At 39.4% G+C, this 20,767-nt stretch overlaps 1 protein-coding gene across 5 annotated transcripts in view; it reads left to right on the forward strand.

The window, feature by feature from the left end:
• INVS (inversin) overlaps positions 1 to 20,767 on the forward strand; it is a 132,362-nt gene that overhangs the window by 81,843 nt on the left and 29,752 nt on the right. For all 5 annotated transcript variants that reach the window (XM_025281801.3, XM_025281807.3, XM_025281804.3 and 2 more), the window contains 4 exons: positions 3,687 to 3,842; positions 4,255 to 4,484; positions 7,133 to 7,239; positions 15,245 to 15,457. In XM_025281801.3, coding sequence (XP_025137586.3) covers positions 3,687 to 3,842; positions 4,255 to 4,484; positions 7,133 to 7,239; positions 15,245 to 15,457 — 706 coding nt within the window. The remainder of the gene's footprint in view (positions 1 to 3,686; positions 3,843 to 4,254; positions 4,485 to 7,132; positions 7,240 to 15,244; positions 15,458 to 20,767) is intronic.

Consider the following 20,767-nt stretch of genomic DNA (forward strand, 5'->3'; position numbering starts at 1 on the left):
ACATCTGAATGCAGAGTTCAAAGAATAGCAAGAAGAGATAAGAAAGCCTTCTTCAGCAATCAATGCAAAGAAATAGAGGAAAACAACAGAATGGGAAAGACTAGAGATCTCGTCAAGAAAATCATAGATACCAAAGGAACATTTCATGCAAAGATGGGCTCGATCAAGGACAGAAATGGTATGGACCTAACAGAAGCAGAAGATATTAAGAAGAGATGGCAAGAATACACAGAAGAACTGTACAAAAAAGATCTTCATGACCCAGATAATCACGATGGTGTGATCACTGACCTAGAGCCAGACATCCTGGAATGTGAAGTCAAGTGGGCCTTAGAAAGCATCACTATGAACAAAGCTAGTGGAGGTGATAGAATTCCAGTTGAGCTCTTTCAAATCCTGAAAGATGATGCTGTGAAAGTGCTGCACTCAATATGCCAGCAAATTTGGGAAACTCAGCAGTGGCCACAGGACCGGAAAACGTCAGTTTTCATTCCAATCCCAAAGAAAGGCAATGCCAAAGAATGCTCAAACTACCGCACAATTGCACTCATCTCACAGGCTAGTAAAGTAATGCTCAAAATTCTCCAAGCCAGGCTTCAGCAATATGTGAACCGTGAACTTCCAGATGTTCAAGCTGGTTTTAGAAAAGGCAGAGGAACCAGAGATCAAATTGCCAACATCCGCTGGATCGTGGAAAAAGCAAGCGAGTTCCAGAAAAACATCTACTTCTGCTTTATTTACTATGCCAAAGCCTTTGACTGTGGATCACAATAGCAGTTAAATGAAACAAGATTAGCCAACAAGATCACTGTTGAAGCTGGGTGAGGACAGTATTCAACCAGAGACTCTTGGCTTTCTTTATCTTTTTTTGTAGTCTTCCAAAAAGATACATGCACCTCTATGTTCATAGCAGCACTATTCACAATAGCCATACATGGAAGCAACCTAAATGTCCATTGACTGATGAGCTGATAAAGAAGATGTGTCTTTACATTTGAATAACATTTGAAATTCTCCATAATGTAAAGTTATTGGAAAGAATTTTTAAAGGTCCTATGTAAATGTGTTTTTTCAAAGAAGAACAATGATTGTAGTCTAAAATTGTTTTAAAATAAATGAAAATAATCAGAAATGGGAAATTTCCTTTAGCAAGATCCTTAATTCTACCTTTTACTCAATTGAAATTTTGTCTTTAAAAAAAAAAACAACAAAACTTGACATTGATATTTATCTGAAGAGTATCTGTTGATACCACATTATACAGTTGATGCCACATTACACAGTTATAGAATTTCAGAATTAAAAAGTACCTTAAAATTACATCTAGTCCAGGGTTTTCTAAGCTGTGTTCTTCAGACCAGTACCTTCCCATAGAGGTACCTAAAGTGTTGCTGAGGGAGTGGGTGCTTGAATGGGGAACCCCTACCCCTACTTTAACCAGAAACACTCACCTCTTAACTATTTTATATGTTGAATGTTTTATAAAATTTCACTTGGGAGGGAAAAAACGAACATTCTTATGGTCTTAAATGTGAAAATCACTGAACTATCACAGATGTATCATGTGCCTTAATCTGCCTTATAACATTCTCACCAGCATTTTTCACCAAAGACATCTCTGCACTGTCTTTCAACCTCCAGCTGAACAGCTCCAATACAGAGAACTCATTACCAAAACTTCTGTCTTTTATTTTGGCTGTGCCATGTGGTTTTTATGATCTCAGCTCCCCAACCAAGGATGGAACCTGGCTGGGCCCTTGGCAGTGAAAGTGCAGAGTGGTAACCACTCAACCACCAGGGAATTCACCCATTCATCCATCTTAATCTCACTCTATTAGGATGTGCTGCCTTAAACTAAGCCAGTATTTTTCAGACTGAATGTTGCTTTTTCTGTTGTCTTCCACACATGCTTCATATACTTGAAGGCTCTCACACCCATCTTGTCTAGGCTAATCTACCTTTCAGGCGTTTAGGTCAGGCTTTTCAAACTCTCGTATGCATAACAATTACTAGAGATATTCCCAGATTAAACAGAGATCCTACATCAATTCCTGTTATTAAGTCCTGTTGATTCCATATCCAAAACATATTCTAAATTTTTTATGCTTCTCTCCGTCTCCATTCCTGTCACCCTAGTTCAAGCCACCACTATTTTCACCCAGTCTACTGTACTGGTGTTAACTGGTCTCCATGCTTACATTCTAATTTGCTTGAATGCATTCTCAAAATGGCTAGTGTGATCTGTTTTGAACATAAATCAAACATCACTCACCTATGTAAAGCCCTTCAGTGTCTTCCATCACTCTGACCTGATGGCCATTTATGATCTAGCCTTTTCTACCTTTCTGGCTTACTGCACTCTCATTCATATGCTGCAGCTTCTTTGTCTTCCTTAAACACATACATTCATCCCTGTCCTTGTTCTCGTTATTCTTTTTGCCCGGACTAGTCTCCCTTGAGAGCTCTACTTTGCCTCTTTTTTATGATTTAGTCTCAGCTTAAATGTCAGCACTTTGACAGGGCTTTCCCTAACCACCAATCAAAAGTAATCCCCAGGTCACTTCACATATCAAAATAGTTTTTACTTCTTTAACTATACCATCTATCACCATCTAACACTTAAATGTTATTAATTCATTGTTTTTGTTTTGTTCTGCTTTGCTTCTTCTATGAAAATGTAACCTTAGCTATTTTGTTCCCTACTGAATTCCCAGCATTATATTGTGTACCCAGCCCATAGTGGCATCTCAACAAATCCCCAGGAGTCTGCATTTTATAGGCACCCCAGGTTTGGTCCATGGATCACACTTTATGAAAAAAACATTGTCCTAGACAGTATAGAGCTATAATTCTTAGATAGAACTGGCCTGGACCTCTAGACAGATACCCTGAAACATTGAGAAGAATTTAGAGAATGATGACTTAAATAGAATTTAAAGAGTAATCTAAAGAGTGATGACGTAAGTACTAGAAGGGAATAACAGGCAGGGATCTGTGCAATGTGAAACTCACACATAGTCAAAACTGCTCTTTCAACCCCTTACCAGAGATGAGACCACATTCCACTTGTTTTTTTCCTCCAATCTTGAAATGAATTGCTCTTTTTAAAATTGGGCCCTGAGGAAATAGCTGACTTGCATTTGGAATCATGTTGTATGAATAATGCTCTGAAGGCAGTAAGATGCACACACTTTCAGTACCATGTGGGTACACAGACCAACTGCAAGAGGAGCACAGGTAACCAAGTGAAGAACCAGTAGATTGATGGCTCCCATAACACATCCCCTCAGAGGCATATACTGACTGTGAGTGGGTTGGTGGGCAGAATTGCCTGCATCATTTAAATCATTTCTCTTTGTCATTTTTTGTTCTCTTGCTCTCTCAGAAAAAGGAAAAGATAATAAACTAGTAACTAAGGAGACCATTTCAGACCAACAGGATAGAAAGGAAGAAAACAGTGAGATGAGAAAGATAGAAGGAAGGGAAAAGTGGGAGTAATAATACATACCAATAGAAGGGAAGATATAAAGAAGTGTATACAAGTGAAAAATAGATAATCTTGAAGATTAAATTGCATTTGGCCAAAATGATGAAAAAATCGAAAGAGGAAGAGATACATAGTTAGGATAGTAAAAAGGTAAAGTTGTTACTTAAAAGTTCTTCACTCTCTTTTGCTCCCTTTTTAGCTTTACATGCTGCTGCACTTTCTGGCCATGTCAGCACTGTGAAGTTATTATTGGAAAATAACGCTCAAGTAGATGCTACTGATGTCATGAAACATACTCCACTTTTCCGAGCCTGTGAGATGGGGCACAAAGATGTGATTCAGACACTCATCAAAGGTTAGTTATTAAGAGTACTCATAACAAGTCAGTCTCAAAAGGTAGGATTTCTTACATTTACCTTTTGAAATACAGCTTTACATGGCAGAGAGCTGCCTGGGTGGAAGCATGGAGGAAAGAGCCTGGCGTCAGGAAACTCGAGAATCACTCCTAGCTCCACCTATTAGTAGCTGTTTGAGTTGGGAAAAGTCACTGTATCTGCCTGATCCTCAGTTTCACTTCATAAAAAAGGGGAACGATTTCTATCCTGACCAACTCCCAGGCTTACTTAAAAATCTGAAATAGATGGTATACATGAAAGTTTTTTGCTAAGAGTAAAGCATTTAAAGGACTGTTATATTCTTTAAACGTCTCTTCTTTTTGATAAATGCTCTCTATATTATACATTTTCACTTTATTTTTGCTTTTTCAGGTGGAGCAAGGGTGGATCTAGTCGACCAAGATGGACATTCTCTTCTACATTGGGCCGCGCTGGGAGGAAATGCAGATGTTTGCCAGATCCTGATAGAAAATAAGATCAACCCAAATGTGCAGGATTACGCAGGAAGAACCCCACTGCAGTGCGCTGCATATGGGGGCTATATCAACTGCATGGCAGTGCTCATGGAAAACAACGCAGACCCTAATATTCAAGACAAAGAGGTAAAAATTCTAGGTCTTTTCTCTATTGTTTGCTCCAAAGTGTTTGCAGCATTGCTTCTTTGTTAACTAAAATTAAGTAAAATGGTTTGTCAAGTGAAGAGATCACTCACAAATCTGTTAGTTAAAAGTGATTTTTATTTGTCCATGTTCTCTTCTAATCCTTGTACATACACATATATAATTTTTAAAAGCCATGAGAATGGTTTTACAATTTTTATAAAATATATAGATACATGGCATGTATATAGGTATATAAATATATATATATGATTTTACAAACCACATTTTGTTTTGCTTACTTAAAATTATCACCAGTATTTTTTCATTTGGTATATAATCTTTTTCATAATCATGGATGCTTAATATTTCAAAGTTCTAAGAGCTTTATGTTTTATAACTCATTCAGTCCTCACAGCAAGTCTATAAAATTGCCTTTATTTCCTATATTTGAAAATTTTCACTATTTCATTGATATTTACTTCATTATTGCCTACCATCCACTTTTATAAGGTTTGATTTAATATTCTTTAAAAAATTCTTTTGATGAAATTTTAAATCATTGGATTTTTTTCAATATATATATTTAAGCATGTTTATTACTCTAAATGCTGCTTTAGCTGCATCTTACAAATTTGGATAAACTGTACTATCACTATCATTCAACACAAACATTTTCTGATTTCCATTTTGATTTATTATTTGATTTATGGATTAGTTAAGTGTATTGTTTAATTTCCAGGCAGTTGGGTATTTTCTCATTATCTTTTTGTTAATGATTATATTGGTGTTCTATTGCTGCTGTAACAATTACCACAAACTTAGTGCTTTAAAACAAAACAAATTTGTCATATTACTGATCTGGGTGTCAGAATTCCAAAATGTCCTAAAGATCAAGGTGTTGGCAGGACTTCATTCTCTTTGGGGGCTCTAGGAGAGAATCTGTTTCCTTGAATCTGTTTCCTTGACTTTTCTAGCTTCTGGGTGGTACCCACATTCTGTGGCTTGTGGCTTGTGGCTCCGTTTCTCCAGCTTCAAATCTAGCAGTGACTGGTTGACTTTTTCACACTGCATCACTCTGACATTCACCTTCTGCCTCTCTCTTTAACTTACTATAAGGACCTTTGTGATTACACTTGGCCCAACTGGATAATCCAACTCACAGTCAACTGATTAGCAACCTTAATTCCATCTACAACCTTAATTCCCCCTTTCCATTTCATATAGCATAGTTACAGATGCCAGAAGTTATAAAGCAGACATCTTTGCAACAGAGTGCCTTATTCTGCCTACTGCACTGATTTGTAGCTTAAATTTTAGTTTAAAAAAATACTCTGCATTATTTTAATCTTTGAAAAGCTTTTGAGGCTTTCTTTATGTTCCAGCATATGGTTGATTTTGGTAAATGTTCTGTGTACTCTTGCAAAGAATACTAATTTTGTCATTGTTCAATACAGTGTTTTATATACATTTTACATTGTATTGTTCATGCTGCCTATACCTTTCCTACTTTTTAATCTATTTCTGCTATCAACTATTGTATGACGTAGGTTAAAAACCTCCCACTGTAATTATGGATATGACTGTTTCCTCTTTTAATTTTGTCAGTTTTTATCCTATATATTTGGAGACTGTGCTATTAGTTGCATTCAGATTTAGGATTGTGATATCTTCCTCTTTGACTTCTTTAACACTATGAAATATTCCTTTTTATCTAGCAGTGCTTCTTGGCTTTTTTTTCTCTTTCATGACATTGAAATTTTTAAAGAATACAGACCATTTATTTTCTAGAGTTTCACTCAATTTGTTGTTGCCTAATGATTCATCATAATTTGATTCAGGATTTACATTTGAGATGGAATATTACGTAGATGATACTGAATCCTCAGAGTATCACTTTTGGAAACATGTGATACTTCTTAACATAGTATTTTTTATAATTATATTTATTTTTGGCTGCAGTGAGTCTTTGTTGCTTTGCATGAGCTTTCTCTAGTTGTGACAAGTGGGAGCAACTCTTCCTTGTGGTGGTCAGGCTTCTCACTGCAGTGGCTTCTCTTGTTGCAGAGCACAGGCTTTACGCATGAGGGCTTGATAGTTGGGACTAAGGGCTCAGTAGGTGTGACGCACTGGCTTAGTTGCTCCACAGCATATGGAATCTTCTTGGACCAGGGATCAGACCTGTGTCCCCTGCATTGGCAGATTGATTCTTCTCCACTGTGCCACCAGGAAAGTCCCTTGCTGCTGTTACTGCTCAGTCACTTTAGTCATGTCCAACTCTTTGCAACCCCATAGACATAGCCTTCCAGGCTCCTCTGTCCATGGGATTTTCCCTGCAAGAATACTGGAGTGGGTTGCCATGCCCTCCTCCAGGGTATCTTTTCAACCCAGGTATCGAACCTGTGTCTGCTGCATTGCAGTCTGATTCTTTACCACTGAGTCACCAGGGAAGCCCGGGAAGTCTATTAACATAGTATTAATTTTGATCACTTGGTTAAGATACCGTTCATTTTCTCCACTGTATACTTAATGTTTTCTCTTTCTGTAAGTAAGCAACTGGGAGAAATATTTATATATTTGAGTTAGCGTAAATAAATATGTGTCCCAAAATACTGACACCAGATGTATTTGATTTCTGTTTATGCTTGTAGGGAAGAACAGCTTTGCACTGGTCCTGTAACAATGGATACCTTGATGCCATTAAATTACTACTAGACTTTGCTGCTTTCCCTAATCAGATGGAAAACAATGAAGAGAGGTAAGCCACTGGCAAAAAGAATGCATCATTGTTCATCTCACATCCTTTCTGTCACATTTTAAAATTCTCAAGTTTAGATGCTCGTTCAGAAATAGTATTTCATCAGGAAACACTACACTAAGAAATCTTGAACCAGAAGAAAACAAAAGTTCCATGTAGTGTTGATTTAGAATCATGGGATTTTAAAGTTATTAGAAACTTCAGGCATTACTTAGGGCAAGCTCACACTTTCCAGATGAAGAAATGTAGGTCTTCTTTTGATGTGTGTCTAGCATCAAATCAGGGGAGTCCTGACTGACCAGGACTAAGAATTCAGTTAGGCCAGTGAGATGTGTTATATGTTCAAGAAGTTTCTGTTGATGAAGAGGATATTATCAGTTAGTGAACAGAGATACCACCATGTAGCTTGAAAAAATAAGGAGAAACTGAGGCTAAAGCTCAGGATTTTAATCTTAATACAGATTTCTTAAATAATATGAGATTCACAGAGTTAGGCTGGGGTTGCTATCCAGTGACCCAGACCCAATAAAAAGGACTCAACATAGTGTGAAGTCTAAGCAGGAGACATTCTTGATGGTCTTGGATCTAGGAAGATTCTAGTAATTTGTAGGTGACAACTAAGATGGTAATTAGATTTCCATACCTGCCCCCTGCCCAGATCTGTGCTTTAGTTTTCACTGTTCGTGGATACGGTCACTGAAGTGGCCCTGCAGTGGCACCATCCCTACGCCCTCAGCCACCACCAGCTTTTTCTTTCTATCAGGAGGTGGGACACTTTGTAGAAAAAGAGGGGTTTTCTTTAAGCCCGCTGTCTCAGAGGAAACATGGGGCCAACCCCTTCATCTTTCCCACTTCTTTCAGAGCCTTTCCCCATTATTTGTACCCTCCATCTGTTATTTTCCAAGTCTCTTTTCTCTGAGGTTTGTCTTCTTTGCCTTCTCTCGCAGTGTCTTTACTGCCTCCGTTTCTTCATTGTCACCATTCATGCCTTTGCAGTTTGGCATCCGCCCTCTCATTTACACTGAAATCTGCATCTGAATGGTCCCTGACAGATTCCTAGTTGATAAAGCACATGATGTTTTCTCTGCCCCCCTCATTGGCCCTTCTACATCTCCTCTCTGTTGACTCCTCTTCTTCACCTTCTTGAGCCTGTATGTTCTCTAAGCTTCTGTGCCAGTATGTTTTCCCAGTTCTCTTAGAATTAGGATTCTCTTCTAATCATGCTCCTTCTCCATTTCTTTTGGCTTCTGTTGCATTTTTTCTGTTTCAAATATAAACAGTCTTCAAGGAGTGTATCTATTCTCTCAGCCTACCTCCTTTGGCAACCTGACCAACCACTGAGGCTTCACCACTGAGGCTTCAGCACTCACCTGGGTGCTGGTACGTTCTCAATCTATAGTTCAGACTCACACTCCTTGGTTCACACTGTCATCTCCACTTCATCACCAGCACCACTGTCTTGCCCTCTCTACCTCTTTCTGAAACTATTGCAGTGCCTCCTCACTTGTTTTCCTTTCTTTGATCTTTCCCTCATTCAATTCATTACCTTCCAAAGTAACCTTTCTTAATCAGATCGCTAATATAGTTGTTAATCTTGTCATTCTACTGTTCAAATTCAGTCTCATCTAAGACGATTGTCCTGGTCCTGCAGTCATGTGTCCCAAACTGTGTTCTCTTCCCCACTGTGAATCTTTATAGCCCTTGGCACATTTCATTTTTTATTATGATTTTATAGAATTTGTCTTCCTTTTAGTAGAGAACTCATGGTCATCTCTGAATTGCTCACAGTGCTTTTCATAAAGTAGATGCTCAGTAAATAACTGGTGAATTGTCAGATCAGTGTTTTCAGGCTCCCAGTAGCATCACCCTGATTTATACCTTCATTAGAAACTTATGTGGAATACTAGACCACAGGCAAACTTAGATAAAGCAGATTAGTATGCCTTGCTTTGAGAGTGATTATATAAAGAACTCCACATCTCTATTATAGTCAAATGACAACTGCAGAACCAAAAAGATGAAGATAGGCATTTGGACATTTAAGGAAACTGGAAAACCAGAAGAATCCTCAAGGCTGAGGATTTGACCTTAAAACAGGTATGTGAAGGTGCCGGAGGCTTCTCCCTTTGAAACCCTGCAGAAGCAAAAAGATTAAAAATTCTAAGAATTAGGGATGATATATTTCTATAAAGTATATTTTTTATAAAACCATTTACTGCCTGAGTGCTATTTTTTAGGAAACAATAAAAAAATAATTTTTTGTAATTCAATGTCGATTTATATGCTGAATTTTGAATTTCAGACCTAAGTAAGCTTATGAATTAAGGTGCTTACCACCTCCTGGAATAAGCATATGTTAATTACAGACCAAAAGACCAAAGGAAAAATCCTCCAAAGTGTACTTGCCAGTCTATGGATGAAAAGAGACAGTGGCAATATCCCAGTCTGTTTTAATGTTTCATCAGCAATGCACTTTGATGTACAAATGTCAGAACTTGGCTCTGCCTTTTATGTTTATTGACATTCCAGTTTAGGCATTCTACTTGTTCCATCAGACCATTCCCACATGGCAAGTCCAATTGTATCTTGTCTCTTGTCTTTATCTGCATTGTTTCTTGACTGGTTACCATCAATGTACTGTTAATTTTTACTTCACATGCATTGACACAAACCGCTTGATGTTCTCTGTATAGACATAATTTTTGCCACCTAGTGCTGGCTTTCAGTCAATAACTATCTGACAGCCATACTCTGACATAGATGGGAATCTTCACAGCACTCGAATGTGTCTCAGTTGAGTTTGGGATGAAGAAAGATTCAATAGTAATAATCACAGTGCGGTCAGTTGCCTAAACACTAAGTACAGGCTTTAGTCTTAAAGCCTTGCTAGGTATTTAGTTTGTGTCTACTTGAATCAAAAAATTGACCGAGAAGTAATTTGAAGAAACTAATTGTAAAAAAAAAAAAAAAAAAAAGGAAAAAGACATTTTTTAAAAGAAAATCAGGAAAATGTGTGTTTAGAGTAGGCATTAGATCTTGCTAAGGAATTTCTGTTAATTTTGTTAATACAATGGCATTGTGATTATGTTCACCTTATTATAGATGAATCTAAAATGCAGAGAGATTAAATGATCAGAGTCTGGGATTTGCTTTATTGATTGATTGATTGATGGCTTGTGGGATCTTTCCCCACAGGGGTTTGAAACTGGGCCCATGGCAGTGAAATCTCTGAGTTCTGACCACTGGATCCACCAGGGAATTCCCCTGGGATTTGCTTTTAAAATACTTGAGCAAAAATAAAAAAGAAAGGAGTAGATGAAGTGAATGTAGTAAAATTTTGCTAATTATTTGGTAATGAGTGTACAGAGCATTAGTGTGCTGTTCGCTCTACTTTTGTTTATGCTTAAAGCTTCTCATAATAAAAATATGATTTTTTTATAATAAAAATATTTAACATATTTGAAATGCAACTTTCCATCCACAAGCAGCCTGAGAAATCTAGTTCTTCTCCCCTTCCTTTCACGTTTTACAGATGAGGAAACAGAAACTCAGAGAAGTGAAGAGAATGCCCAGGGTCATACAGGTCTGCTGACCTCCGGTTCAGCATTCTTTAGGGAATATTATGTCCATGTCATTTCGTTTTGTCATATTTGTAAGTAAACACATAACTTAGGCCTCACTTTCATAAGCCATATTTTGATAATCCTTCTTATATACTATGTGAAAGATACTACATATTAATAATTATAGAAAAAATGATCAGGCTTAATAAAAATACATATGTCATTTGCACATTGATTTAGAAGCAGTTTCATTCCATAGGAGACATATATTCAATGATTGAGAGATGAATTATGGAAGGATTACTGTACTGAACAGGGCAACATCTGATTATAATCCCATCTAGGTTTTTCAGGTAACTAGTTACGTAGACTTCAGCACGTTGCTTAATCTTTCCAGGTCTGTTTATTCATTTATTCAGTGAGTGTGTTAAACTAAATCTGTCAACTTCACTGCAGTGGTTCTCTGACTCTGATGATTTTTTCTATTGGGGAAAGTACAGTCATGAAAGGCATTTTAGAATATATAGTGGATTTTGTAAAAGTTCTTCTGAATTTACAAAACGCTATTTACATGTAAATAATGTTTTAAAGTTTATTCAGGCACCTCTACTTTATGGCCTTCTGGTTTCTGAACAGTACTGGCAGATCAAGCTGTCCTAAAACGGGGGTTCATTCATTTTAGCATTCAAGAACTTCCTTCTGAATTTAGAGTCTCCTTACTAAAGTGACCAAACTACCCTTTGCATTTACTGAAAACCTCTTCCTTTTGTATCTTACTGTGACTGTTGGGTGAGTTTTGAAGAGTTTCTTTTTTTTTTTTTTTTTTTTTTAGGTTTAAATTTTATTTTATTTTTAAACTTTACATAACTGTATTAGATTTGCCAAATATCAAAATGAATCCGCCACAGAGTTTCTTTTCTATAATCATTGGCTGATTTTCTGAGTCTAATCATGCACCCATATAGTCATCATTTTTCCAGCTCATCCATCAGCTGATTATTTCCTTCCAACACCGGTGACTGCGCGGACTCCGTGGCAGTCATCCAGAGGAAGCTGATCTGGCAGTTGTTCAGCGGTCAGGAACGCTAGTTTGCGTCTGTGCAAACAGCATTCGTGAGAAGTGCTGTCACCAACATATAAGCGCCGCAGTGTGTCCTGTGATAGCACTAATCACACCAGCTCTTATGAGCTGCTTCCCTCATGCCAGGCACGCTGCTGTCTTCTTCACACCGATTATTTTATTCTCTCATCATACCAAATCTGTATGAGGATAAGTGGGGCGTAAGTTGGTCAGGAAGTGACAACCATTGTTATTACCCCAGTTGGATGGGTGGAGGTATTTTCTTTACCTCAAATTTTAGTACTTTTTACATCATTTAAATTCTTAAACTGTGTGTCCTTTTTACAAAGTAATTATTTTTCTTTAAAAAAGGAAACATACTTCCCAAGATATTAACAGTGGTTAACTCTGAGAGTGAGAGTGTAGATGACTGTTATTTTCTTCTGTATATTTATCTGGTTTGTTTTATATTCCAAAAATAGAGAAGATGTATTTTTTAAAAGAATCTGCCTAAAATCACAGATCTAGAAAGTAGTCAGTTGAAATTCTAATATATAACTCTATGATAATAATAATACCCATCTTTTCTAAATAATATACTTATCAAAAAGGTATGTACACTGTACAAAATTTAAAAAGCATAAAAGGGCACTTAGTAAAACTAAATATCCCTCCTATCCCTGCCTCCGAGACAGCTAGCTTCCTCCCCAGAGACATCACTGTCACATTTTCTTGGGAAACTTCTAGAGAGTAATATCAATATTTTACATAGGTGAGCATATAGCGATATATTCTTTTTATATCAGTGAAGCACATCATAATACTGTTCTGGTTTCTTACTTTTTCTTTTTCCCTTCACTGAACAAGTCATCCTGGTGACTTTTCCTTATTTATTCATGTACACAATAATGGCTGCTTTATGCAGATGACTTTATGATGGGATGGCCTCTACTTTATTTAACCAGTCCTATATTGATGGAGGGCTTCTCTGGTAGCTCAGCTGGTAAAGAATTTGCCTGAGTGCAGGACACTCCAGTTTGATTCCTGGGTCAGAAAGATCTGCTAGAGAAGGGATAGGCTACCCATGCCAGTTTTCTTGGGCTTCCCTGGTAGCTCAACTGGTAAAGAATCTGCTGCCTGCCATGCGGGTTCAATCCCTGGGTTGGGAAGATCCCCCGGGAGAAGGGAACGGCTACCTACTCCAGTATTCTGGCCTGGAGAAATCCATGGAATGTATAATCCATGGGGTTGCAAAGGGTCAGACATGACTAAATGACTTTCACTGTTGATGGAATTGAGGTTGTTTCCATTGTTTTACTATTTCAAACTGTGCTTCTGTGAATATCCTTATACATAAAGCACTTCAGAGTAGAGCAGATCTATTGGATGAATGCCCATAAGTGAAAAGGCTATAGCAGAGGGCAGATACATGAATAATTGTGAAATATATTGCTAGATTGCCTCCCTAGTATGTAGAGAGCCTGTCTCCCTCTTTAATCTTTAGGTTAAAGTGCTCACTCATATTAGTCTTAAATTGTATTTCTCTTAAATGAGTGACATTGAACATATTTTTATATGCTAGCAGCCCCTAGTATTTCCTGTTTGAAGAACTATCTTTTATCTTTGTTATTGGTGTTTTTGCCCTATAAATATTTGTTATTTTTATGTACTTGGATTTATCAACCTTAAGGTTTCTGCATTCTGTATCTTTCTTTGGAAAAAACTTCCCACTCCAATATTTTTAAAAATTGTCCATGATTTTTTCTTCTACTTTCATGGTTTTTTTTTTGGCCACACCATGAAGCTTATGGGATCTTAATTCCCCAAGTAGGGATTGAACATTGGCCCTCAGCAGTGAGAACACGGAGTCCTAACCACTGGACCACCAGGGAATTCCCTTAAAAAAAAAAATTTAGATCATTACTTCATCCAGCGTTCATTTTTGAGTGAAAGTGATGTAACAATCTTTTTTTTTTTTTTTTTCCCAGATGACCGTACAGTTGTCCCAACTCTGTTAAATAATCCATCATTTCTGCAGGGGCTTAAAGGGCCATTCTTCTCACAGACTAACTCTCTCCATTTGGAGATATATTTTTCATTTCATAAACATTAACTATCGGTAATCATGGGCTCAAACTTAGGAACCTCACAGAATATTATTTGCAGTGTTTTTTAGATAGGATTAAGGAATTACTTAGAACATGGGGAGGAAGAAAAGTGATCATATATTCTCAAAGCCCCTAATTTGTGAGAAAGTGAGCAAAACTGAGGAATAGACATGGTCAGCAGTGCAAATCACCAGATACCAGCTCCACCCTTGTTCTGTGCTCCTCAGAGAAAAAGGAACAGCCCTGGAGGACAGAAGATAGCCATGCCTGAGGAGTATTCCATATCTTAGAATGAGGTTTCCTCCTACTGCATAATGTCACCAGTTTAACTGTGCTCTGAATTACCTTCAGTTCCGTTCAGTTGCTCAGTCGTGTCTGACTCCTTGCGACCCCATGAATCACAGCATGCCAGGCCTCCCTGTCCATCACCATCTCCCAGAGTTCACTCAAACTCACGTCCATCGAATCGGTGATGCCATCCAGCCATCTCATCCTCTGTCATCCCCTTTTTCCTCCTGCCCCCAATCCTTCCCAGCATCAGAGTCTTTTCCAATGAGTCAGCTCTTCGCATGAGGTGGCCAAAGTACTGGAGTTTCAGCTTTAGCATCATTCCTTCCAAAGAAATCCCAGGGCTGATCTCCTTCAGAATGGACTGGTTGGATCTCCTTGCTGTCCAAGGGACTCTCAAGAGTCTTCTCCAACACCACAGTTCAAAAGCATCAATTCTTCGGCACTCAGCTTTCTTCACAGTCCAACTCTCACATCCATACATGACCACTGGAAAAACCATAGCCTCGACTAGACGGACCTTTGTTGGCAAAGAAATGTCTTTGCTTTTCAATATGCTATCTAGGTTGGTCATAACTTTCCTTCCAAGGAGTAAGCATCTTTTAATTTCATGGCTGCAGTCACCATCTGCAGTGATTTTGGAGCCCCCAAAAATAAAGTCTGCCACTGTTTCCACTGCTTCCCCATCTATTTTCCATGAAGTGATGGGACCAGATGCCATGATCTTAGTTTTCTGAATGTTGAGCTTTAAGCCAACTTTTTAACTCTCCTCTTTCACTTTCATCAAGAGGCTTTTTAGTTCCTCTTCACTTTCTGCCATAAGGGTGGTGTCATCTGTGTATCTGAGGTTATTGATATTTCTCTCGGCAATCTTGATTCCAGCTTGTGCTTCTTCCAGCCCAGCGTTTCTCATGATGTACTGTGCATATAAGTTAAATAAGCAGGGTTACCTTACAACACTTAAAAAAAAAATCTCCCTACTTCAGGTACACCCCCCTGGATTATGCTCTGCTTGGGGAGCGTCATGAAGTGATCCAGTTCATGTTGGAGCATGGTGCCCTGTCCATTGCAGCTATACAGGACATCGCTGCCTTCAAGATCCAGGCCGTCTACAAAGGGTACAAGGTCCGAAAAGCTTTCCGAGACCGGAAAAATCTCCTCATGAAGCATGAGCAGTTGAGAAAGGATGCTGCTGCCAAGTAAGTGTGAGCTGTAGAGACTGTGTTCTCACAACTCAGGCATCAGCGTGGAAGGGGGCACGGTGGTGGAAGTGGCCAGGAGAGGGAACCAGGAGGGAATCTGAAGTAACTGTGATCCCTACATCCACATCACCTCCCCACTTCTGCTCACCAGTCCTTCAGGGGACTGAGGCCAACAGGAAGGACCGCGGCCTTGTCTCCACTTGGTGGCTGTTCCTCTAGGTTAGTCCTCAGGGTTCTAACTGTGGGAGACATCACTGCCATACCCACCCATGGCCAGGAGTTGGGGGTGAGGGCCCTGCCTGCAGTGAGCCACAAAGGAGTATCTGGTCCTCTCACCCTTCCTACCTTTTCAAGAGAAACTCACGCCAATGTCTAGCCTGCTTCTACTAGACAAATATAAGTCTAGTTTTGATTTGATTAAAGCAACCAACTTGTATAAATAACTTGCTCTCCCCTACCAATTCCTGAAAAAATCCCTACTAACTAATGCAATTTATTCCAGAAATACTGATTGAATTCTTACTGCACATACAACACTCTTGACTTGAGCCTAAGGAGAAAATAGTACTTGCTTCGAGGACCTCACACTTGTTTGGGTAATGATATAGTGTGTGAAATAGTCATTTGTGCCTGTTATAAATCTGAAACTGTTAGTTGCTCAGCTGTATCTGACTGTTTGAGACCCTGTGGACTGTAGCTCACCAGAATTCTCTGTCCATGGGATTTTCCCAGCAAGGACAGTGGAGTGGGTTGCCATTTCCTTCTCCAGGGGATCTTCCCTGACCCAGGGATCAAACCTGGGTCTCCTGCATTGGAGGCAGATGCATTACCATCTGAGCCACCCAGGAAGTTTATTATACATTGTGATTGTTTTTACTGTGAGTGATTGATTTTAGATTATGTTTTTGTTTGGCTTTTCTGTTATACACATGTTGGGTATTTTAAATAGCAAGAGAGTATTGCATTAGCAGGTATAAAACCAAAACATCTGATGATAAAGATCACAGGAAGATTCTTTGTGTGTGTGTGTGTGTGTGTGTGTGTGTGTGTGTGTGGCTGTGCTGGGTCTTCCTTACTATGCGGCTTTTTCTCTAGTTGCGGGGAGGTGGGCTACTCTTTTTGTGGTACACAGACTTCTTTTTGAGATGGCTTCTCTTGTTGCAGAGTAGGGGCTTAAGGATGCATGGGCTTCAGTAGCTGTGGCTCCTGGGTGCTAGAGCTCAAGCTCAATAGTTGTGGCACACAGGCTTAGTTGCTCCACAGCATGTGAGATCTTCCCAGATCAAGGATCAAACCCGTTGGCAGGCAGATCTTTACCACTGAGCCATGAGAGAAGCCCTGTTCTTAATTCTTAGTTTCTGAAATTGATTGTTAAAAAAATTGTAAATGGGAGCTGTGCTTACTGTGATAATCATTGAAATTACCAAAACTGAAAATTTTAGCTTCCTTTACCTTTTCTCAGTCACAGTCTTCCCTTTATGGGTCCTCATTATTGGGAGTAAATGAGTTTCTTAACATTTCTTAACCATCACCTCCTAATAGTCATTGTAGCATAGATCTCCAAGAGAAATGTTTTAATCGAGAATTACTGATTTAATTTGTGTTCATTTTATTTCTCAAAAGTTATTCCTGAAAATGTGAGTCAGTGTTTCATTTTGGTTTTGAATTTGGTTTTAAGGAACAGAAATCAGAATGTGAAATTTAGCCTTTGCTGCTGCCACCTCATTGACTAAGACGGCCCAGACACATCACGTTGCCTCAACATACCCTCCCCAGCTTCTCATGTTAGGATGGCAGAAATCACCTTCCTTAAAGTAAGGGTGTCAAAGATTAAACTTAAAGTGATTTCTATTTTGCTGGCAGAGAAATTGAAAGAGAGAGAAGTTTTAGTCATATTTTCTAAGGCTTTTTTTTTTTTTTTTTTTTTAGGAAATACCTATAATCCATTTAAAAGCACTTTATAACTCATACTACACCTCCACTGTGTTGCTAAAATGAACACTACTGTAATCTACCTGCCAAAGCACAGAGCTGAATGCACATGAAAATAGGACTGTGTTTATGTTGATCGCTCTTTTTCCCTGAAGCTTCCTTTTTGCTGGGTTTTTGTTCACTCTCTAAGCTCAGATCCCATCTAACTTTCTGAACTCTCCCTTCGTACATCTTTTCAATTATACCACCACCACATTGAAGTCAGCGCTACAGGCTAGCCCCTTAGACTTCTTTCCTTGCCATATTTTTTTCATTGAAAATATATCTACTCTTAAAACTTAAATTACTTTATCTTTGCAGATAACCCCTTCATCTCTCTGACATCTTAATCTCCTGGAACTCTAATCCTAGACCATCAGCTCTCCACCAGGCACGTCCACTTTGCTGTCCTTTTGTTACTTGCCACCATGTCAGATCTTTGGACATTTCCGTTTGCGTGCCCTGTTGTCCCTGTCACTTCAGGCTCACCGTGTGAACCATGCAACGCGTCACCACAGCTGTGTCTCTCTTTTCACCTCCTGATCTCCCTGCTAGTGCTGCCACCACCAGCCGTGCTAATTCCTCTTTCTGAAATGTCCTTTTGTTTCAATCCTTCTGTCCCACCACTCCATACAGGCATCATTCTTGAACAGCATTCGTGATGCTACGTCAGACCCTGTAACATTTTACTTCTGCTTATATCTCCAAGTCTCACCTTTCTCTCCACTAATTCCACCCTCCCACCCTCACCCCTGATGTCTCAATCATCTTGAACTTTCTTCACTTCCTCACTTACAGCTTTCCTTACACCCCCACGCTCTTGGGAGGCCTGAGCATCTTTCTGACTAGTGTATGAGACTGTGTCTCTTAGAGTTATGTAATCAAATCCAGTTTGGGTCACCCAGTTCAAGCTCTCATGATGCTCAAGTTCCTTTAATGGGAGTTTGTTCTGTGTCTTCAAAAAGTCAAGTGACAAGGAGTTCTGTGCCTCTAAGGCAGCACATTTCACTAGTGGACAGTTCTGTTGCCAGTGTTCTTGCCTGGAGAACCCCATGGACAGAGGAGCCTGGTGGGCTACAGTCCATGGGGTCACAAAGAATCGGACGTGACTGAGTGTCACACTGTTGGCAGGCGTTCTTTTCTCCCTTTTGATCTTGAGCTGCCCCTTGAAGCAAAAGAGAAAAGTCTAAATCCTCTTCCATAAACCAACTTCCAGATAATTAAAGAAGGTGCTCCTGATACTCGCACTCCAACCCCAGCTCTCCTTCTTACTTTGTAATAGATCCCCTTGCAGCCTGCTCCCCAAACATCTTCCATTTGTCAGTGTCTTTCTTCAGGGTTGACCTTTAGTTCTGAATCTTCTGCTCACCTGTGGTCTGATGCGTGAGAACACGTCCATCATTCCACTCCATGCTATTCCACTTCTCTGAGCCTCAGTTTCTCAATGAAAAGAAAATTTTTTAGTTCGGGACAGGTTTTGGGGCTCCATGAATGCCCTGAAACTGTAGGCAGTATTTTGTATGTATGAGCGCATGTACATTTGGTCGGAGGAGAGGATCTATAGATTTTTATCACATTCTCTAAGATGGTTTATGAATCACAGAAAGATTTTTTTAAATTGGACTAAATGATATCTAAGGTTCCTTCCAGCTATAATATTCTATAAGTCAAAGGTCCTAAAACGCATGACATTTTCTTATTCCCTTGAGAGGAAGTCAAAGACCAAATATTACTAAGCCTGTGCTTCAGCAACAATGAAGAGATAGAATCTGACAGACCCCCCCCACCCCCCATCCAATGCAGTACCAACCGAAAAGGTTAGAGCCAAACCTTTTCTGTCTTCTGAGGTAATCAGTTTCCTCTCATTGGAAATGTTCCAGGAGAAATTGAATTATCATCTCTCCAGGATAAATATATAAGGAATTTTAAAAACTATATAAAAGAGCTGGGCTCTCAGATCTCTTCTGAGTCAAAGATTCTATGAGAGCTGTGCCCTCTGTCTGCCTGAAATAACCTTCTCTCACTTCCCTCCTTTCTCACTTTGACATTATTTCTGTGTAACCTTTTTATTATCTTCCAGTTTAATTAGTCTCCCACATCCCCAACCCCCAGCTCTGGGTTAATACTTCTGTTTTAGCATGCATCATATCTTGAATTCAGCATCTGCAGGAGGTATAGGTCTGATTTCCCAACTAGATTGTCAGTTCCTGGAGAGCAGGGACTGTGTTAGGTACCTCCATACTTCTAGTGACTTAAAGCCCTTGATATGTTTCCTGTTCTTCAGTCACTAAGTCCCATCTGACTCTTTTCGATCCCATGGACTGTAGCACGCCAGGCTCCTCTATACTCCACCATCTCTCAGAGTTTGTTCTAATTCATGTCCATTGAATCGGTGATAACATCCAACCATCTCATCCTCTGTCACCATCTTCTCCACCTGCCCTCAGTCTTTCCTAGCATCAGAGTCTTTTCCAATGAGTTGGCTCTTTGCATCAGGTGACCAAAGTGTTGGAGCTTCAGCCTTAGTCCTTCCAGTGAATATTCAGGGTTGATTTCCTTTAGGATTGACTGGTTTTACTCTTTGTTGCCCAGTGGATTCTCAAGAGGCTTCTCTGGCACCACAATTCGAAGGCACCAATTCTTTGGTGCTCAGCCTTCTTTATGGTCCAACTCTCATATCCCTATGTTGTTGAAAATATCATCAGGCCCAGCCCTGTAACTCCTAGATGGTGAGGCATTCATGCCACACCCACATTTCTTCACTTTGAACCAGAACCAGTGACAGCTTAACAGCTTTACCTGTCAATAAAATAAAAATGATTACTTATATTGATATAGTGCTTTACAGTTTACAAAATTCTTATACATTAAACCTTTACAATAACTCAGTAAATTAAACAAGGCAACTGTCTTTAAACTCATTTCATGCAGGGGATGATAACACCGATTAACTTGCCTGAAATCACTCAGCTAGTAAGGGAGGAGGTTGGCACATGGATCTCAGTCTTACCCTAAGCCAGGGTTCCTGCCAAGGCTTGGTTCTGGGGAACACCCCCCAGCCATGCTTGTGCAGTAGGCTCTCCAGATCCTAGCACTATCTGATAGGCTGGCATGGAAGGGCCCTGCTTCTTTTCTCTGACTTATATGCAATATGTAACTGTTGGTGCCAAAGGTCACCAGGCTCCCGTCAGCTTTTGTCTTAACCCAGCGCTCACTCAGCTGTGCATGTTGTCTCCAATGGCTGTTAAGAGAGTGGCACCAAGCTGCCACCATCAATTCTGCAACATGGTTCTGGAAAAATCTTCTTATGACTCAGAGCTAACCTAGCAGAGCATA

Source organism: Bubalus bubalis, chromosome 3 (assembly GCF_019923935.1).
Source record: "Bubalus bubalis isolate 160015118507 breed Murrah chromosome 3, NDDB_SH_1, whole genome shotgun sequence".
Classification (NCBI taxonomy): Eukaryota; Metazoa; Chordata; class Mammalia; order Artiodactyla; family Bovidae; genus Bubalus; species Bubalus bubalis.